The 19,368-nt window shown below is 42.3% G+C and overlaps 1 protein-coding gene across 1 annotated transcript in view; it reads left to right on the top strand.

The window, feature by feature from the left end:
• The window catches only part of RIPK4 (receptor interacting serine/threonine kinase 4), a 28,651-nt gene extending 9,513 nt beyond the window's left edge, over nucleotides 1–19,138 (top strand). The window contains exons 2-8 of the mRNA XM_035115444.3: nucleotides 5,622–5,913; nucleotides 11,621–11,769; nucleotides 12,726–12,775; nucleotides 13,393–13,551; nucleotides 15,144–15,244; nucleotides 15,384–15,639; nucleotides 16,527–19,138. Coding sequence (XP_034971335.1) covers nucleotides 5,622–5,913; nucleotides 11,621–11,769; nucleotides 12,726–12,775; nucleotides 13,393–13,551; nucleotides 15,144–15,244; nucleotides 15,384–15,639; nucleotides 16,527–17,686 — 2,167 coding nt within the window. The 3' untranslated portion in view covers nucleotides 17,687–19,138. The remainder of the gene's footprint in view (nucleotides 1–5,621; nucleotides 5,914–11,620; nucleotides 11,770–12,725; nucleotides 12,776–13,392; nucleotides 13,552–15,143; nucleotides 15,245–15,383; nucleotides 15,640–16,526) is intronic.
• Nucleotides 19,139–19,368: the final 230 nt, after the last annotated feature.

A 19,368-nucleotide genomic window follows, 5' to 3' on the forward strand; every position in this document is an offset into this window, starting at 1 on the left:
TGGTTTGGTGTTATGTGTGAATGTTTATATGGCACTTTTTTTTCAAAAAGAAATTCCCATAAGTAGACACTCTTTTTTTTGCCGGAACACTCACAGGATTTAGAACTCGTGCCTCTCAGTACTTTAGGATATGCACAGGAGTCATGCAAAAAACCCCTCAAAACTAGCAACAATTGCTAGGAGACAAAGCAGATTTCCTTGTCCCAACGCAGATAATATATTCTTGCAGGTTCGGCTTGGGTCCTGTATTGGAATGTGCACAGGTATATAGATAAAGTTGATCTTTTTTTTGCTGGAAAAATTAAATAAGTGGAGTAATTATTATTGATAGAGATCTCCAAGTTGAGTATTTTAATGTCCTGATCATTTGCATATATATGCAGTATATATTTTACTGACTACTGTGGGATCATTATCTCCTCTCTTTGGAGTAATAATGAAGCATTTAACTGGCTTCTCTCAGGAAGTACATGCTAGAAACATGTACTTTTAAAGCTTGCCTAGCAAGTTTTTATAATTGCAAATTTTAGAGTACAATCCTTTGGGTGTTATAATAAAGGAGATACATATTCGAACAATGCAAAGGGAACAATAAAACTTTCTAAGAGGGAACGGGAGGGATGCAGAAGAAGTAAGGCGGCGTACCTTAGGGGTTCCTTTAAAAGCTTTTCTGATTATTACACATATTTGATGGATCACCTGATCCATGGATTTTGTCCAACAGGTAGGCTGTGCACGTACCGAACCTTTAAAGCACATTCAAAATACTGTACATCCTTTCCCACAAATAATTCTGGGCTAGTTTACCCCTCACAGAGTTAGTTCCCAACAACCCTTAACAATCTACAGTGCCCATAATTCTTTGAGGGAAAGAATGTGTTTTGAACATGCTTTAAAGCCAAAGTGTGTACACAGCTGTAGTCTTGCTGCTGATTGGGGGAAATCAATTGACAAAAATATAATCTATCCCCCATACAAAGCATGCGTAGGCTGATTTGGAGTGTGACTGTTTACAGCTACTTACGCATTAGAAAATTAGATCCATGTTGAAGACTTCTTTCTTTTTCAATGGTAGGAATTTTACACCTGGAAAATAAATAACATTCCGTGACTATTGGCCCCCATGGAATTTCCCAGTCATTCAGCATTCTGGATAGGGAGAAAAGTGTTAATTCAGGAGAAATACTTTTAGCCGCATGGGCTTTTCTGTTATCTGCTTAATGTTAGTCTGAAAGACTAAGGGGAAATTAGAATTATGGCATTGGAAAGAGGCCATTTCACATTTTCAAAACCCACCTTCACTCAATGTGCAGAGAGTGGGATTGTGCATGCTGACCTCCTCAGATTCAGTGGCACATCTGAAAAGGATTTCAGCACATTGACAGCTTCCATGTGCTCAGGATCTTGCAGATATAGCTGGACGAGTGCAAAGGTCCCTTCCAGATGTTTTGCTGAATGTGCAGAGGTGGCGGGGGGGGGACATTATGAGGGCACCTGAAGAGAGCTAGATGTCTGTGATACTCTAAACATTATCTTCTTGGGTGATAGGTTAGGATTAGATATATTTCGGAATTTAAGCCCATTGATTCTTAGTGTGCCTACTCTTTATTACTTTGTTAGATACCTCCATTGTGTTAAGACTGAGATGAAAAGGTGCAAAAGTGAGATGAACATGTTTGTCCTTTATTATATTTAATCAAGGAGAATAGATACATATCACTAGGGATAATGGAACAGGACCTTGCCATTAAAAGCTTTTGACAAGCTGTGCCCTGTGCTTAGAACTTGAGCAATGTCAACCAAGTGAGTGCAGGTATCTTTCATCGTTGTTCAGTTAGGCACACGTGGTGTCCTCGGGACACTTTAGTAGTCCTCAGTGTGATGGGAAAATTGAGAATATTTGATAGCTAATATTCTGAAGCCCTCTTCATGCACTCGGTGTGAATATGTGTGGTATAAAATTTGGAATGGAGGGAAAGCGCGCGCACCGGTCCTGCCACCAACATCCCTGCGCATGCTCGTTCCTCTTTCAGACTTTCCTGCATTGAGATGGAACATCTAAAGTGGAGCAGAAGTGTGTTCTCGTGAATCCACTTAGACTCCTCTTTGTGACCAGGACCCCTGTTAAGCAGGATTCCTGATCAAAAGGATGATTTTAAGCAAGTTTAGCTTAATGTGCTTAGGACCTCCCTTCAGACCTTTCCCTCTCAATGTAGTAAAATACAAAATGAAGATATTTCAGGAGGGGGCTTGGATGCATTGCCTCCCCCCCTTTTTTTGCCCACACACATTCAGGTGAACTCTTGAATAGGGCTACTGTACCTATCCAATTTAGGATGCTAGTTCGTTCCCCTTTCTGTTTACTTGGCAAACGAGGCATAAAGCAAGGAATAACTTTCTGAAACAAACCTCTGTTCATACAGAAGTTGGAGGCCACTGGCTTTCTCTTGCCCACAGCAATAATCTCCCTTTTCAAGTTCCTCTCCCATACAGAGCTTCCAAGATTTATGCAGTCCTCAAGGCAAATGTCGTTTAATATGGAAATTATTGGTAAACTTTACCTTTCTTAGTTTCTATCAAGTTGCTTCCTGCTTCTTTCCCCACCACTGGACCCAGAACTGGGCTTTCCCCAGTCAAAAAAGTGTCAGTGGCTGGAGATGAGTATGTAGTATTCAGCACATGTCCTTTCCATCTCACAGTTGAATCCCAGGGTCAGTCCATGGGATCTTCTGCCCCTACTGCCATTCCCCTTTGCTGTAGCTACCTGTTTACTCCCTCATTTGGAGATGGCAAGTAAATAAGTAGCTTGAGAACCAAGGATCAGTATGTCCTTATGCCTTCTGTCTCTCAGAGGTGGTCCGAATTGGGCCCAGAGGGGGTGTGTGTCAAGTAGGTGGGCAACAGTGAGGAGCAGGAGAACTGCGGGTAGGGGCTTGAGAGCCTCTCTCCCAAGGGCTCCCTAAAACCAGGAACCAGCTTTCATTTAACATTGTGTGTAAATTTGCCTTTGACTTGGTGGTGGCTTTTATTTTGCCTGTTCGGTCTACGACTGCCCACCCACTTTCACAAATTCCACCTCAGTATTCAGAGATTTTCTACAGTTTGTATCCCACGCTAGCTGGAGCTCTGTGAGTTATGTACGCTTAGGGGCAAGAGTTGGCTGCGCTGCTCATTCACTGACACTCCCTTCCTCCTTGTCATGTCAAAGCACCCTGATGTTTCTCTTCAAAAGTAATTATCTTAAAAGAGAGGTGCCTCAGGGCAGTAATAGCAGCCACACTGGATACTAGAAAGAGACCCCACCATCTGTTCCCACACCCAGTCTGTACCGGTAGTATTGAAGTGGGGAGGAGAACTAAAGAAGGGCCTCCAAGTCTCCTCTCCAAGGAGACTCCAACGCATCTCTCTAGTTTGAACCTTCTTGATGTGACTCATTGGTCCTTAAAGGCAACATTACTGCACCAGATTCTTACTTCTAGATATGGACTTGCTAGTTAATGACTGTAGATTTAATTTAATGACTGGCTACCTAGCACTGATTTCACTTATTTTTCACCGTTCTCAAATGAAACTCTTTTCGGGGGCAACTGTATAAGTATCCCCTTCTGTCCCAATTTTAGGTAGGAAAACCCTTTCCCCTTGTTACTATGTATTGATGCCTTCACCAATTGCTGCCTTCCAGCTGATGGGAGTTGTAGTCAAAAGCAGCTGGAGGGCACCCAGTTGTTGAAGTCTGATGTACTGAATTCTTGAACAATACTGGATTGTTTCTGCCACATACAGTCGTTTGGGCTGACACAATGGCATTTGATGAATTAGGAGGACTTGGCCTCATAGCATCTTTGGGGGCATTTAGCAAATAATATAGAAAACTTGAAAATACTAGGAGTCTTACGGACACTTTTGCTTTTGTATTTAGGTCACCCATGAGTCTATTTTTATGTTGCTTTCAAGTAAGGTGAATGCAGTGACTTGAACAGACTTCTCATCTTGCTATGTGTAGCCATGTTCAAGTTACATCAGCTTCATTGTGTTTCACATCAACAAAGACCATGGTTGGATTCTGTTTATCATAGTGTTCTTAACCCTATCTTCTCTTACACACTGGGCTGGACTCAACTTAGCTGCTGTTTGGGTGGGAAGCAACATCTCATTCAACGGAGCTCTTCCTTCCCTCCTCTTCTGCACGCCCCACCACTTAACCCTGCTCTTGAGGGTTGGGGAAAAGCCCTAGAACATGTCTGGGGGCACATGGTGGGAGGAGAAAGTCCTGTTGTGTGAGTGGACCTCATTCCTTGCATACATACCCCCTGTACTTTGTGCTACATTGAATTATACTCTCTCCCTTGGTCCTAAACAGTGGAATAAAATGTCTTAAAATGGAAGCACTAGCAGGAAATGGAAAGAGCTTGTGTCTAACAGGGCCTGCAAACAGCACAATTTTATTTATTTTTTGCAGTCCTTTACAAACTGTAAATTATAGCTTTGCTTGAGTTTTATTCCCTGTTGCTCCTTCATCTGCAGTCGTGAGGTCTCTAACTAATTTCAAAACTATGGAATAGGGAGATTTGTATTGGTAGTCTAAAGCTTTGGGGCTCTTAGCTAGGCATCTGAATCTGGGAGTTTGCTCAGCGTAACTCTGTAACTCAGTGTAACCATGAAAACTGCTAGATGACTTGGGGACAAGTTATGCATACTATCTTCTGCTAACCTACCCCATAGTTTACAGTGAGAATAAAATAGAATAACCTCCGTGTGCTTCTTGGAAAAGGTTGGAATGAAAATGTGGATAATAAGTCTTAGATACTTGAAAACCCAAGAAGAATCTTTCTAGAGCAGACCAAAGAGGCATCCTGTTCTCAGAGTGCTTGTTCCCATGCCTATCTAAAATCTAGGGAGTAGAAGCCTAGGAGAGTTCACTTCAGATCAGTGTCCTAACTTTTTCATCGTAGTGCAGATAAAATTCAATACCATGATGAATATTTTAAGTGCTTCACAAAGGGAAGTTTTATAATACTCTTATCTATTTAACCTTTTTGTGCTGCCTGGACAAAAGGGTGATAATTTATGAGCCAAAATTATGTGCATATTCTAGTTCTCCGTAACTACCTAAATGAGATTAGTAACTGTAAGACCATCCTGCAGCTTTCATATGAAACCCATTTACAAATGATTTTGGCTTGATAAAATGTACACAACTTAGAAATTCCAGAGAAGTTAAATTTCAGCTCTGTAAAACACAGCGGCTGAGTTGCATATCATGATAAGCCATGCATAATAATGGTGTGCTGTGAACAGGAGATTCACTCCTCCTTTGGTCTTCCCCACTAGTCAGTGGGAGGAACAAACCACAATCCTTGGCTTAGCATTATAACCAAACCCATAGATCACAACTGGTAAGCAAGAACAAACCTTGGCTTCAGATCATGATTTGTTTGGACAACAACAAACCATGATCTCCATTTCAGACATAATGCTGTGCCAAAGGTTGTGAATACATTAATGGATACATAAAAATGTATGCACTAAATATCAGTAAAACGGAAGAATTTCCCATACAAAATTTGACGCTAATAGATGACTGAAATGCTAAAGTCCTGCACTTTACCCTTTTTACATAGGGAGCGTATGGAACTGTTGGAAGAAGCCAAGAAGATGGAAATGGCAAAATTTCGCTACATCCTTCCAGTCTATGGCATCTGTAAAGAGCCTGTGGGCTTGGTCATGGAGTACATGGAGACAGGATCACTGGAGAAGCTCCTGGCTGCAGAACCGCTGCCCTGGGACCTGCGATTCCGAATTATCCATGAAACAGCTGTGGGCATGAACTTCCTTCATTGCATGTCCCCACCTCTGCTTCACCTGGATCTTAAACCAGCAAACATACTACTTGATGGCCATTATCATGTCAAGGTATGTCCTAGGCCATTGCTATTTGACCCACATTTTTTTTTTTGCCATATCATTGTCATGATGAGACTGAAGGAGAGGTTTGTCTCTGGGCCTTTCAGTGCAAATTCTGCTTTGACGTGCAACTTGATTGTGAGTTCAGTAAGTCACATATTATCCTTGCTTTATAGCAGGAGTGGGGAACCTTTGGCTTTCTAGATGTTGTTGGACTACAGCTCCCATCCGTACAAGCCGGCATGGCCGGAAGTGATACAAGTTGTAGTTCACCAACATCTGAAGGGCCAAAGGTTACCCACCCCTGCTTTAAAAGTTTGTCACTGTTTTCTAAACACAGTTACAGCTTTTCCATTGTTTTAAAAGTTTTTTTAAAAAAAAATGAGTACCGGGAAAGAAAAAAAGCAAGATATTGCAAAGGTGTTTTTTTAAAATAATAATAATTCAACTTTCAGAAAATGCTATTGTGGTGATCATACAGACAGATCCCAACTCATGCCTGTAAGCAATCTTATGTTTAGAATTGAAAGCTCTTTGTGTAAGAGGTTGTATGATAATGATACTTCTTTAGGGGAAGTAAAGAGGAAAAGTAAAGGTTGATACCCATGTTTTTCTTTACATAGATGGCTAGTTGCAGTGTGGTATTACAAACCAACATCTTTCCTCTATATAAAATACATTTATGGAATATTTTAGTGCAGGTGTGCATAAATAATCTTGAATTGTGGCATATAACAAACATCTTGCAGCTTCCCTGTTTAGGGAAGCTTTTAATGTTTAATAGATTATTGTATTTTAATACTTCTGTTGGAGGCCGCCCAAAGTGGCTGGGGAAATCCAGCCAGATGGGTGGGGTATAAATTATTATTGTTGTTGTTGTTGTTGTTGTTATATAATAATAATAATTAATAACAACACAACAAAGAGAGGTTAATTTGCCAAACAAGCTTATTTCAGGCCATGGGTTATGAAGCTGCCCTGTTTAACTAACCATCACTGTTAACAAGGAGCCTTGGTTCACATGTAAAACTAAGCCAATGTTCTTAGAAATAGAAAGGAAATTCTGCAGAAGCCCCTTCTCCTTGCCATAAGAGCCTGATTACTTGCTCAGACGTGCCGAGGCTCATCTGCAGTCCACTAAAACAAAGATTACTATTAGAGCTGAAAACGGATTTCACTGTTTCTTTTTCAACTAATTAATTGCCAAAATTCTGTTCCTGTGTAATGTGCTTAGTATCTTGCTACTTGTGGTGTGAATGAGAACAGACAGATCTTTGTAAAAAATAGCCTATGTTTGGTTTTGGAACATATTGATATGGTTCAGGAGGGAGTTGGTGTGTTCAGTGCTTGAAACAGCTCATTCATGTACCAGTGGGGAGCCATGGTTTCCCATTAATATCTGACCTGCACCCTAGATTTTTAGATATTTGCACAGCATTAAAGTTACAGTGATGCCTGGATTCCTTGGGGGATGAGGAGTTTAGAGCTTGTTTCTGTTCCCAGTTCAAAACTCCTTAATTTTCTAAAAATTCATCTTCTCAACCTTTGATGCTCCCCCCAAAAACATTATGGTATGCTACACTGCCAGAATACAGGAAATTGCTTTGGTTACAGATATTATATATAAACATTATATTCAGTTATATTTATATATAAATATTCAATTATAACTGCATACTTATAATTGCCGGTTCCGTGCAATAGATGTTTTAAGTCCCATGCATTTTTATGAAAGTAGCAGAATACCTTTCTTTACTTAGATGTAAAAACAACAGAGCATCTTTTGGCACCTTAAGGACTAATAAACTAAGGTGCCACAAGGCTCTGTTGCACAAAACAAAAACCCACCAGACTACACCCCTGGAAATGGACTTAAATGTGTTTCTGATTTTATTTGTGAGGTTTGTGTTTAATTCTCACCCCAAAAACTGATTCCAGAGTTTTGGAGGAAACTCCATAGCGTGGGGGGGGGGATTTTTAGAAGGGAACAGAAGTAATGCCCTTCTCCAAAAGAAAGTGCTCACAAGCAGAAGTGCCTTTTGAATCCAAGTTCAAAGCTCTCCAGTCACATGCTTATATCTGACAACTAAACACACAGAAGTCATAGCAGAAGGGCTTACTTTTTAATCCAGCTTTATTACTCGATAGGCTATCCTTGGCTTAGAGTGCGGTGCAATAAAACTCCTTACCAATGACTTTTCTGTTCATTCCCCACCCGAAACCCACCTGGCACCTTCCATAGTTGTGCTCTATAACCTTTGAAGCTGCTCTAGTTCCAGCCTTATGGTTAGATTGTGATCTAAGTTGTTGATCGTGTTGTGTGTTTGTTTGTTTAGCTTATTTTTATAGTGCCTTTTATGTGCATGGCACTATCTAAAGAACAGGTGTCATCAGTCCCTACTCCAAGAAGGGCCTTCCAGTCTAACGTAGAATCAGGCAAGCAGCTGAGGAAGGGGGGGAAACAGAGGCAATGGGAAGAATAGTTTATTATTCCAGTGGTGCATCCTTTAATTTAGTTACATTGAGGCATAGCGACTGTGGGGATGAGGGAGTGGCAAGAACAGAGGCAGGAGGTGAAAGGAAGCAGGAGGCACTGAGTAGGACTGAGACTGGGAGACACGGAGGGGGCAGGTGCCATAATGTTCAAGGGTGTCTCCAGGAGTCTAAATACTCAGGGCACACGCAGGACTCTTCAGAGCTTCTGGTGGTTGCTGGAGTTCTTGGGGGTGGAAGGAGCCCTAGAGCAACCACCCGGGCCCACCCTAGCAATCTTGATTCGCTTTTCTGAAAGCAGTTCTTGTAAGGGGTTGCAACATTCCAGAATAGGGCTCCAGCCAATATTATTTAACAGGCAAGAGCAGCTGAACGAGGAGTTCAGGTTAGCTGAAAATAGGTGTCCAAGCTGTGCTTTGCATGGAAATATGAGTGAGGAGACATAGCTTGCTGTAACTAAAGTTGCTTTTGTCTCTCTTCCATGGGGTTCAAAGAATGTGTGTTGCAAGTGTTAGTCACTCCCTGTAGCTGTTCACACATATCTCTGCAATAATTTTAATAGCCTGAGATCACATTATTTGTAAAGGGGATTTGATACTTGGTTTCATTTCTCTCTTTGCCAGATGTTATTACCTGGTTGTGTGGGAGGCTGTTGCAGAATTCCCATAGAACTTTGATGTTTGCACCCGAAGTTGTACAAAGGGTGAAATCAAGGCCCTCAAAATTTGGCTAATCTGTGCATGCCTATCCAAACTGGTATCCAGATTACCGGATGGAATACAAAATAGAGGTGTTGGCTTCCTGCAGTGGAATTCTTCTTTTGCTCCTTATCCATTTATTTGGATGGTGTACAGCAGAAATCAAAACCTCTCAAAGAAATACCCCAGACGTGGCAAAAAGGTTAAAAAAATCTCGGAGAATTCTTGGATTTTTGCTGCATTTGGCTGTACTGTCTGCCACCCATAGGCATGTCAGAAGGTGTCTTGAATCTAATTAAAAGCCCTTCTTTTATGACTGTATTTTTGTGTGTGCTACATGGTTCCCACTGATGTTAATAGGAGCTGTATGACTAAACGCCATGCTCAGTGCTAGAAACTTACTTCAAAGCATCTAATTTCAAACCCACACGACTCCTTCCAGAATGCAGCTCTCTTGCCAAGGCTTGGAGAGTCCTTGAAGGCACAACTCAGTTTGATTTAGTTGTCAGAGCATTCTGATATGCTCAAAGCTGCAGCTTGACTTCTGTGTTCTGATTATAATGATAACAATTTGCTTAAAACAGAGACTTGTAAGATGAGTTTGCGTTGTCTAGTGATTCATAATGCCAAAATTAGTCACTTTTGCACCTGGGTCCTCCAAAAATTTGTGTGCCATTGCATGGCTGAAATCAAATTATACAAAAGTTTAGACAATAATCTCTTTTGTCACTCAGTGTGGGAGACTGGAGGGGGGGCATATCTAAAACATGAGCCTTTGGTAGTTTACCTTGCCCTGCTCCCCTTGGCTTGGCTGAAGTTTGAGCTGGGACTTCAGGAATCACGATAAAAGCTCTTGCTTCAAAAATATGTGAACTCAGGGTGTGTCTGGATATTTACATTCAGGGACAAATACATTGAATCTTTCCCCACTTCCTTCTCCACCCTGTGCATCTAACTACTTCTGAAACGTCTTTGCTGTTGTTTCCCATTACAGTGGTACCTCTACTTACGAATAACTCTACTTACAAATGTTTCTACTTACGAATGGAGCTCCGTCCGCCATCTTGGATGCGGTTTAGATAGGATTTTTTCTACTTACGAATTTTTAGATAGGGTTGCTTCGACTTATTAATTTTTTCTCCCAATGCATTCCCATGGGATTCGACTTACAAATTTTTTCTACTTACGAATGTGCGTTCGGAACGCATTAAATTCATAAGTAGAGGTACCACTGTAGATTTTTTTTCTCCCCCCGACCCATACTGTCATTTCTCCTATCAGGCCAACTAACTTATCAAAAACAATGTAAGTGGTTTGCAGTGGTGTGTACTTATTAAAAATTACTTTCCCTGAGTTTCAGGGTTGGCAAATTACATATGAAAATAAAGTAATCTTTAACCAGAAGCAGTTAGTAACCTTCCCTTCCTTCCTTCCTTCCTTCCTTCCTTCCTTCCTTCCTTCCTTCCTTCCTTCCTTCCTTTTTCTTTCTTTCTTTTGCCTCTGTTGCACATCATTTTGTTCCAAGTACATAACCACAAAGATAAATCTCTCTTAAAGTGATCCACATTGGTGCAACAGTCACCTAACCTATAAAGTCACTCCTCCTAAGTATTTCCCTAGGTTTGCAATGTCTTGCACTACATTCCTAAATAGCTGGGGGGGGGAACCAAGTGTCTCAGGAGGTAGAATAATAAGGCCTTTAGCCTTGTACAGAAATGCTTCAAATGTGTGGAACATTAACAGTTCTGTTTATGAGGCTGTTGAGCTTTTTGTCTCTTGCCAGCTCCCTCCCTTTGAATCTCCTAAGCAAAATCCTGGAAGAAAATCTATGGATTTATTTTGTTTTGACACTTAAACATAATTGGGTGTGAGAACTCTTAAGAAGTGCTTGCTGTTACTTGCTTATTCTTTCCATAGCCATCTGCCTGATGCTCACCAGTTGTTGCTTTCATATCTTTATTCGAAAGAAGAATCCCTTTTTTTTTTGGTCACTCCCTGGGTATGCAAGGTTGCTGCAATTTCTACAGTGTATATCTATCAGAGGGCCTTCTCAGTAGTGGCACCCGCCCTGTGGAATGCCCTCCCACCAGATGTCAAAGAGAAAAACATCTACCAGACTTTAGAAGACATCTGAAGGCAGCCCTGTTTAGGGAAGCTTTTAAAGTTTAACAGACCATTTTATTTTAATATTTTGTTGGAAGCTGCCCAGAGTGGCTGGGGAAACCCAGCCAGATGGGCAGGGTATAAATAATATATTATTATTATTATTTATTTATTTATTTATTTATTTATTTTATTATTATTATTATTATTAAAATTATTTCCTTGCATAACATTTAGCAGACATCAGCATGTTTTCTTGCTTGGGAGGCACAAACAGTGCTGATTTGTGAGGCCCAGAGTAAGCACTTAAGCCCAACTGTCTCCAGTCCTCAAAACCACTGTGTTTGAGTTTGTGCAACCACACATGCAGCAATGATTTTGCAGACTACTCTAACTGGAACTCTTTTTTTTAACTTTATCAGATTTCAGACTTTGGATTAGCCAAGTGCAATGGCCTTTCACATTCTCATGATCTCAGCATGGATGGGCTTTGTGGCACTATAGCATACCTGCCCCCAGAACGCATTAAAGAGAAGACCCGGTACTTCGATACTAAACATGATGTGTACAGGTTTGTACTTTTCTTCCTCAGTGCATCTATTTCTCGCCCGTATTTGCTAGATAACTCTGGTAGAATTAAACTCTTGGGAAATCCTTAGAATTGATATTTTGTTTAACCATATTGTTGCAATTGTTTATCAACAAAACAGGACACAAAGGCCAACTCTTCAAAACTTAGGAGATACTTAAGGGAGTCATTGTAGCTTTAATGCAATGCACTTTTCTCATGCTCACCAAAATTTTGATAAATCAACCTCTGTGTTTGAATTCCTTCTTGAACTGGCAAAACCAAGGTCACACCTGCAGATATTTCTTGATTCTTTAGGGAGCAGTGTTGGAACCCAGTTGATCATTTTCCAGACCTCCTAATTTTCTTTGGGGCCATCTGGGTGAAGCTGATCTGGGTTACACACCTCAACATGCCAAGCCACTTGAGAGCCATTAAAAGCAAGGTTTATGCACTGTGTAGCAAGTGCTGTTTCAGTGATCATGTTTCATTAACGTCCAGCCCAAAGGTGACATTGTCAACAGGCTGTGGAGAAGCAGTGTGCAAGCACCATGGGTGTGTAACATCTCTTTCTGTGCGCCAGAAGTGAAGTTGATCAGCTGTAGATTCAGGACAAGGAATAGAAAGTAATTTTGTACACAAGGCATAATTAGAACAGGGTTGTCCGGAAGTTGTTGGACTACAACTCCTATCATCCATGACTACTGACCAAGAAGACTAGAACTAACAGGACTTGGAGTCCATTAAATATCTGGATGGCACCAGGATAGATCTTGGTCTGGTCTACAAATACAATTCTTATGTTCTTTTGAGACCCTTTTTCAATTATAGCATCATACCAAATTTTTAGTTGATGGCCTGAGATGATTAGCACTAGAAAGCCTAACAGTAATCAAGAAGAAGAGAGTGCATCCTATGATTTTTATAAAGTTAACATTAACTGATGTTTCTATTTGCAGCTTTTCCATTGTTATCTGGGGAGTTCTCACACAGAAAAAGCCCTTTTCAGGTAAGCAAATAAATATTTGTGTAATGGATCATATTTTAGATGAGCACATCAAACAAAAGTCCTCCTCAAATGTGTGTAGGCCCACCCTGAGGGGACTAGCCTTCAGAATGCCCAAGCTTCATCACTGCCGATTATACACCTGTTCTAGCTGCTTAACAACACCACCTTTCATGCATAGCTTTGAGGAAGCCTCAGCTATTATTTCTGCACTGAAAGCCAGACTGGAGACCATAGAGTGTCAGGCTTGATAAGGAACAAAAGGGTCATTGCATCTACCCTCATATGAATAGATGGGGACATGTTGCATCCACCAGTGTCCTCTTAACAGTTAGCCAAGCTGTTCAGACCTCAACGTCAGGTAAGTAAAGAGCAGGCAGCCTTGACTTTAACCTGAAACAATGTATGCAGGGAGCTAGGCAACATACCTTCTGCCATTACCATCTGATCCAGAGACCCTAATCTATGAGACTCTTGAGTCAGTTGAAATGCATACCTCTTTCTCTTCTAGAAAGAGAACTCTAACAGGAAAGAGGACTCTGATTAAGGTGATCTGAGATATTGGTCCGAGGCTGCTTCAGTTCTCAGAGTAATATTAATTTGTGCCTTTTCCTTTGCAGAAGAGAATAATATTCTACATATTATGGTGAAAGTAGTGAATGGCCACCGCCCAGAGTTGCCAGCTGTCTCCAGATCCAGACCTCATGCGTGTAACAGCTTGATCAAACTGATGCAAAAGTGCTGGCAAGATGATCCTAGCAAAAGGCCAACATTTCAAGGTAAACTTTTTACCGACTAGTTGGCAAACCCAGTGAGTCATTTCAGTGTTCGGGACTCTACTAATCCCTGGTAGAGAGCTCCACCAAAATCTTGTAAAAATGATGGATGCAAATATACCCAACCCACTCTTTTGCTCAGGCAGCAGTATGGGGCACTTCCTCACTACAGGGAAGGGATTATCAAAGAACTTGTCCGATCATGAAAGTGTTGATTTAGATGTCAAATGATCTGGCTAGCTCCCCAAGTTGCTGCCTAGGTTTAACGTTTTGATCCTTAAAATCCCAGGTAAAACGTTAGGTGTCTCTTGTTTCTGACTGCGTATTCCGTAGCATGAAAGAGGTGTCATGAAGAGTGAGTTAAGGTCATGTTTGATTAGCTTTAAAAAGCAGGTTGAAGAATCAGCATAGTCTGAAATGTTACAGCAGGTGATTGGATGTGGTTTTACTGCCATATTGCAGTTTGTGCAGCTTCCTTATGTTGCAGTTAACTTTGCGGGTAAGAGCCTTGTGCAATTTCTGCTATAGGAAGAGCCCTGCTGGAACTGGTCCAGCATTCTGTTTTCTCTGTGAGATGCCTATGGGAAACCCATAAGCATGACATGAGCACAACAATGCTCTCCTGTTCATAATCCCAAGTAGCTGATATTCAGAAGCCTCTGACTGGGGGTGTGGAACAGAACCATTAGGACTAGTAGCCATAGGTAGCTTATGTTCCATGAATTGTCTAATCTCCCTTTAAAGTCATCCAGGTTTGTGGCCATCACCACATTTTGTGGTAGTGAGCTCTATAGTTTTAACTATTCATGATATGAAGAAGTGCTTTATTTTGTCCGTCCTGGGCCTTCCACCATTCAGCTTCTTTGGCTGGCCCTGGTTCTAGGATGATGGCAGAGGGAGATAAATTTCTCTCTACCCATTTTCTCTGTAATGTACAGATGATACAGCCCACATTATACCTGCCCTTGTTCTCAACTAAGGTCCCAAACATTTCCTCAGCCCCTTGATCATTTTGGTAAAATGGGAAAAAGAGCTGGCAGCTTGAAGCTGTGTGTGTGTGTGTGTGTGTGTGTGTGTGTGTGCGCACAAAAGCATGCTGGGGTGGGAATGCAAATCCTTCCCTTGGCACAACAACTAATCTTCTCTCCTGGTGACAGATTTGAACATGGCACCATAACCTGCTATGTTGTGCAACTGGCATACTCTATTCCATCTCAGTAGGTTTTGTGGTGACATAATACAGTCTTTACAGGGCAGAAATTCCCCACAGAGTTAATTGCTTACACAGAGGAAGTAAAGCACATTGGGGAAATATGTTGCTGTAGCAGTGGGAGTTTGGACCAACAACACCTTGATTCAAAAATTATGATAATGTTATATAAAGAGTGGTTGGCCAAACTTTCAAGTAGGAAGCAGTATCTTCTAGCAGCTGGGTAGTTTAAAGTTTAGTTTCTCTTATCTAAACTGGCCAGTTGTTGAGAAAGAGATTATGGTATATGGGAAAAATACACAGTTGCTGTAAATGATGCACATATTTTTTGACCCATCTTCTACTAGTATAAATCTAATCTTTGGCTTTTGTTTTGGTTTTTAAGAAATTACTTCTGAAACAGAAGACCTTTGTGAAAAGCCAGAGACTGAAAACAAGGAACTGATAGTTCAGGAGGACACCAAAGATACTCGGACTTACCCCAAGGTATGTATTTCAGCAGTACTGTATGTGAAAAATAGAGATAACTTGATATTGGTGCCTTCTTCCCCTCCTGGGTAACATTTGACAAGCACTTTTAATTTGTAATTTCCTCCCTCTCTCCACCCCACACTCTTTGTTCCAGGAGCTGCCTGGACTATCCCAGCTAAAGCAAGGGTCTGAATCCTCCTCATCTAAGGATTATAGCCTTTCGGAGTTGTTGTCCCAACTTGACTCGGGAATTTCACAAACAGAAGAGCCTGAAGAACTCAGTCGTAGTGCTTCTGAGTCTAGGCTTGCTTCCAGCGACAAGAGGCTTTCAGGAGTGTCCTCAGTAGACTCTGCCTTTTCTTCACGCGGTTCCCTATCCCTGTCATTTGAGAGAGAGAATTCTGAAAGCGGTAAGGGTTTTATAGTTTTAGCAAACAATAACTTGGAAAAATGAATTCTGGGTGTGTGTTGGGACTGGGTGGCTGTGGAATTAGCGGTTTCTCATGTCCTATATTGAAGGCAACTTTGCCATGAGATGATCGTTTGTGGGAGGATGCGGCACAGCCAGCAGAAAGTCCCCTCCCTCATTTTTCCATGGCAAGCGGCTGGCTATATGTTTTAAGTTGTTGCATATCAATCACTGCTCCCCCTCATTTTCATAGGCTTCCAAAGAAGTTGTGAGCAATGATCATGACGTCTCTTGGGGTGATACCCAACTAAGTCATATTCAGAGTAAGCCCATTGAAATCAATAGACTTAGGCTTTCTGTTTTGAAGTTAGCCTCCACCTCAGAGGAGTTGCCTGATCTTTATCTTGTTTGTTTGATAGCAAACCAGTTGCACACCACAATTCTGCCAAGACCTTAAAACTGGGCTGGGGAACCGTTAGCCCTTCAGGTGTTGTTGGACTCCATCAGTACCAGCCAACATGGCCATTGATTAGGGATGATGGGAGTTAAAGTCTAGCAACATCTGGAGGGTCAGAGTTTCTCCAGTTCTGCCTTAAAACCAAGGCATTTGAGGGTCAAAGGCTTCTTTCCATGAAATGTGTCCTGAGTGTTCCTAGGGAGGTGATAGTATGAAGAATGCATTGTGCAACCTGAACTAATGAATCTACATAGGGAACACAGGCAGCTGTCAGGCTAATGGTTCATCTAGCCCAGTATTATCTACTCTGCCACTGGCTCTCCAGGGTCTTTAGCAGGGCCATGAAGAGTGGAGCTGCCATTTATTTATTTCTCTTGTGCCTTTAATGTATGATTGTCATGGAATTCTAATGTTGCTCTTTGCTTCTCCAGATCTTGGTTCAACGGACATCCAGAAAAGAAAGCTGGCCGAGGCGATCACATCTGGAGACACTGGCAAACTGATGAAGATCCTCCAGCCACAAGACGTTGACCTGGTTTTGGATGGGAACTATAGCCTCCTGCATTTGGCTGTTGAGTCGGGCCAAGAAGAGTGTGTCAAGTGGCTCCTCCTTTACAATGCCAACCCCAACCTGACCAACAAGAGAGGCTCCACACCCCTCCACATGGCCATAGAGAAGAAGAATAAAAGCATTGTGGAGTTGCTCCTGGCGAGGAAAATCAACGTGAATGCTAAGGATGAGGACCAGTGGACGGCACTTCACTTTGCTGCGCTGAACGGGGACGAGCTAAGCACCAGGCTTCTTCTGGAGAAGAACGCCTCGCTGAACGAAGTAGACTTTGAAGGAAGAGCTCCCATCCATGTGGCCTGCCAGTATGGCCAAGAGAACATTGTGCGCATCTTCCTGAGAAGAGGGGTTAATGCAGATATCAAAGGGAAGGAAGGCTGGGTGCCTTTGCATTATGCAGCATGGCAAGGTCACCTATCCATCGTGAAGCTTCTTGCCAAGCAGTCCGGGGTGAATGTGAATGCACAGACAGTGGATGGGAGAACCCCTTTGCACCTGGCAGCCCAGAGAGGGCATTACAGAGTAGCTCGTACACTTGTGGACCTGAAGTCGGATGTCAACATCAGAAATGCCTCACTCCACACCGCTCTCCATGTTGCTGCTGAAACCGGCCACACGGGCACTTCGAGGATGCTCCTCAACCGGGGCGCAGACGTAGAAGCCACGACGGCCGACGGCTGCACTGCGCTCCACCTGGCAGCCTGCAGGGGCCACTTATCAACCACCAAGTTGCTGGTTGAAGAAGGTGCCAATGTCCTGGCCAAGGGGCCTTCCAAGAGGACGGCGCTGCACTTTGCTGCTGGAAATGGACATTGGGAAGTAGTAGAGGAGCTTGTCAGCCCAGAGAATGTAAACGACCCCGATGAGGAAGGCTTCACAGCTCTACATCTGGCAGCCAAAGGGGGACATCCACACACCCTTGAGGTTCTGTTAAAGCATGGCGCCCTCACATTTCAGACCCCTCTGCAGGCGGCTAAACAAAATGGATACAGTGCCGTTACTATGCTACTCGGTGAGAGCTAAGTGAACAGACTGCTGGTTTATGTCTTTTGACTTTCCATGGAGACTCTGGGAGCCTGACGATCAGGGTTTTTCCTCTGACTGCTCCTTGTGTCATGTGTATGAGTCTGCTTAAATTTGCAGGTGAGTCTGAGTTCCATCCTGGCAGAAGCAGCATTGTTGATGTAGCAATGCGTTCTAATGAACCGAGGGAGCGTGGGAGCAGGAGCCATGAAATCCTGAGCACGGAGCCTGGCACTTTCCTGTGATGTGCTGTTGAGCAAGCCATATGTAAAGACACTGTGTTCTTTCCCCGGGGCTTCAGCAGTGGGGGGGGGGGAGTTGATCTGCCCTGAAGATGGTAGGAGGAGCAATCTGCATTGCATTGCTTTAAGAAGTGGACACTTGTTGCTTTCCGGACAGAGTCAGTATCTTAATATTTCAATCCTTTATTCTTTCTTTTTTACATTCAGACAAATGATGGGGAAGAAGATGTCTTCAAAAATCATGCTAGAATGTTTTTGAAATTGATTTCCTCACCCCCCCACACTGACACCATAGCGTACAAAAAGTACTCTAGCAATCAAAATCTGTTTCACAATGTGCAAGAGTTTGTTGAAAAAGAATGTAAGAAGTGCCTATTTCAAAGCCACACATTTCTGTTTTCTCAAATTGTTGAGCTTTCCTTTTACCCTAGTCAGCAAGTCTTTGCAATTAGAACTGTTAGCACCCAAAAGTTAACTGAAGGCAGTATTGCATAGAAATTAATTGGTGATGTAGAATACATCACACACGTTTAAAGTACACACACACACACACACACACACACACACACACACACAGGGCCCACAACTTAGCGATTGCAAACTTAACATGGGCTGGAAGGGGGGGAATAAACGAAGAGTGGGGGAAGTGCACTATTCCCCACTCTCCAGTTATTTATTTCCACCCCCACCTGTGCACCCAGTGGGTTTTCCTGCCATGCAAAGAGCTTTTTAAGGCTTTCTTCCTAGGCTCTGAGAAGGTTGCTCCCAGGGCCCTCCTGAGACCTTCCGAGAACCCAGTTAGCAGGGTTCTCGGGCGGGGGGGCATTCCTGGGGTTCCTGACTTTACACAATGCAGCCTTTGGAAGTGGACCCCCAGAACCAAACCCTTGCATAGGTGGCGGGCCCACTGTATAGGCACACACAAGGTGTGTTTAAATTTCTTTAAAAGATTTTAAATGGTTGTAGTTTTTAAATGGTGTAGATTATGAACCACGTGTACAGTACTGCCCTGCCTTCTGAATTTTGCTGTGTTCGGTAGCCTAATTTAAAGATATACTGTGTATATATAGTATTTCAGTTCATTGTGCCTCTTTTTCTACTGCAGAAAGTTGTGCCTCTTCAGACATGGGTATGTTTTAATACGCCTTTTGTAATGTTCATTATTTTTTCAAGTGTTCAAATAAAGTCTGGTTCATCCATTAAAAAAGAAGCTGTGGTTTGCCTGTAAAATGGTGTTTGAGATTATTAATAATAATAATAATAATTTACTTATACCCCACCCATCTGGGCCACCCTGGGCAGGTTCCCAAAAAATATTAAAATACAATAGTCTATTAAACATTAAAAGCTTCCCGAAACAGGGCTGCCTTCAGATGTCTTCTAAAAGCCTGGTAGTTGTTTTTCTCTTTGACATCTGATGGGAGGGGGTTCCACAGGGCG

This window comes from Zootoca vivipara, chromosome 4 (genome assembly GCF_965207765.1).
Source record: "Zootoca vivipara chromosome 4, rZooViv2.hap1.1, whole genome shotgun sequence".
In the NCBI taxonomy this organism is placed as follows: Eukaryota; Metazoa; Chordata; class Lepidosauria; order Squamata; family Lacertidae; genus Zootoca; species Zootoca vivipara.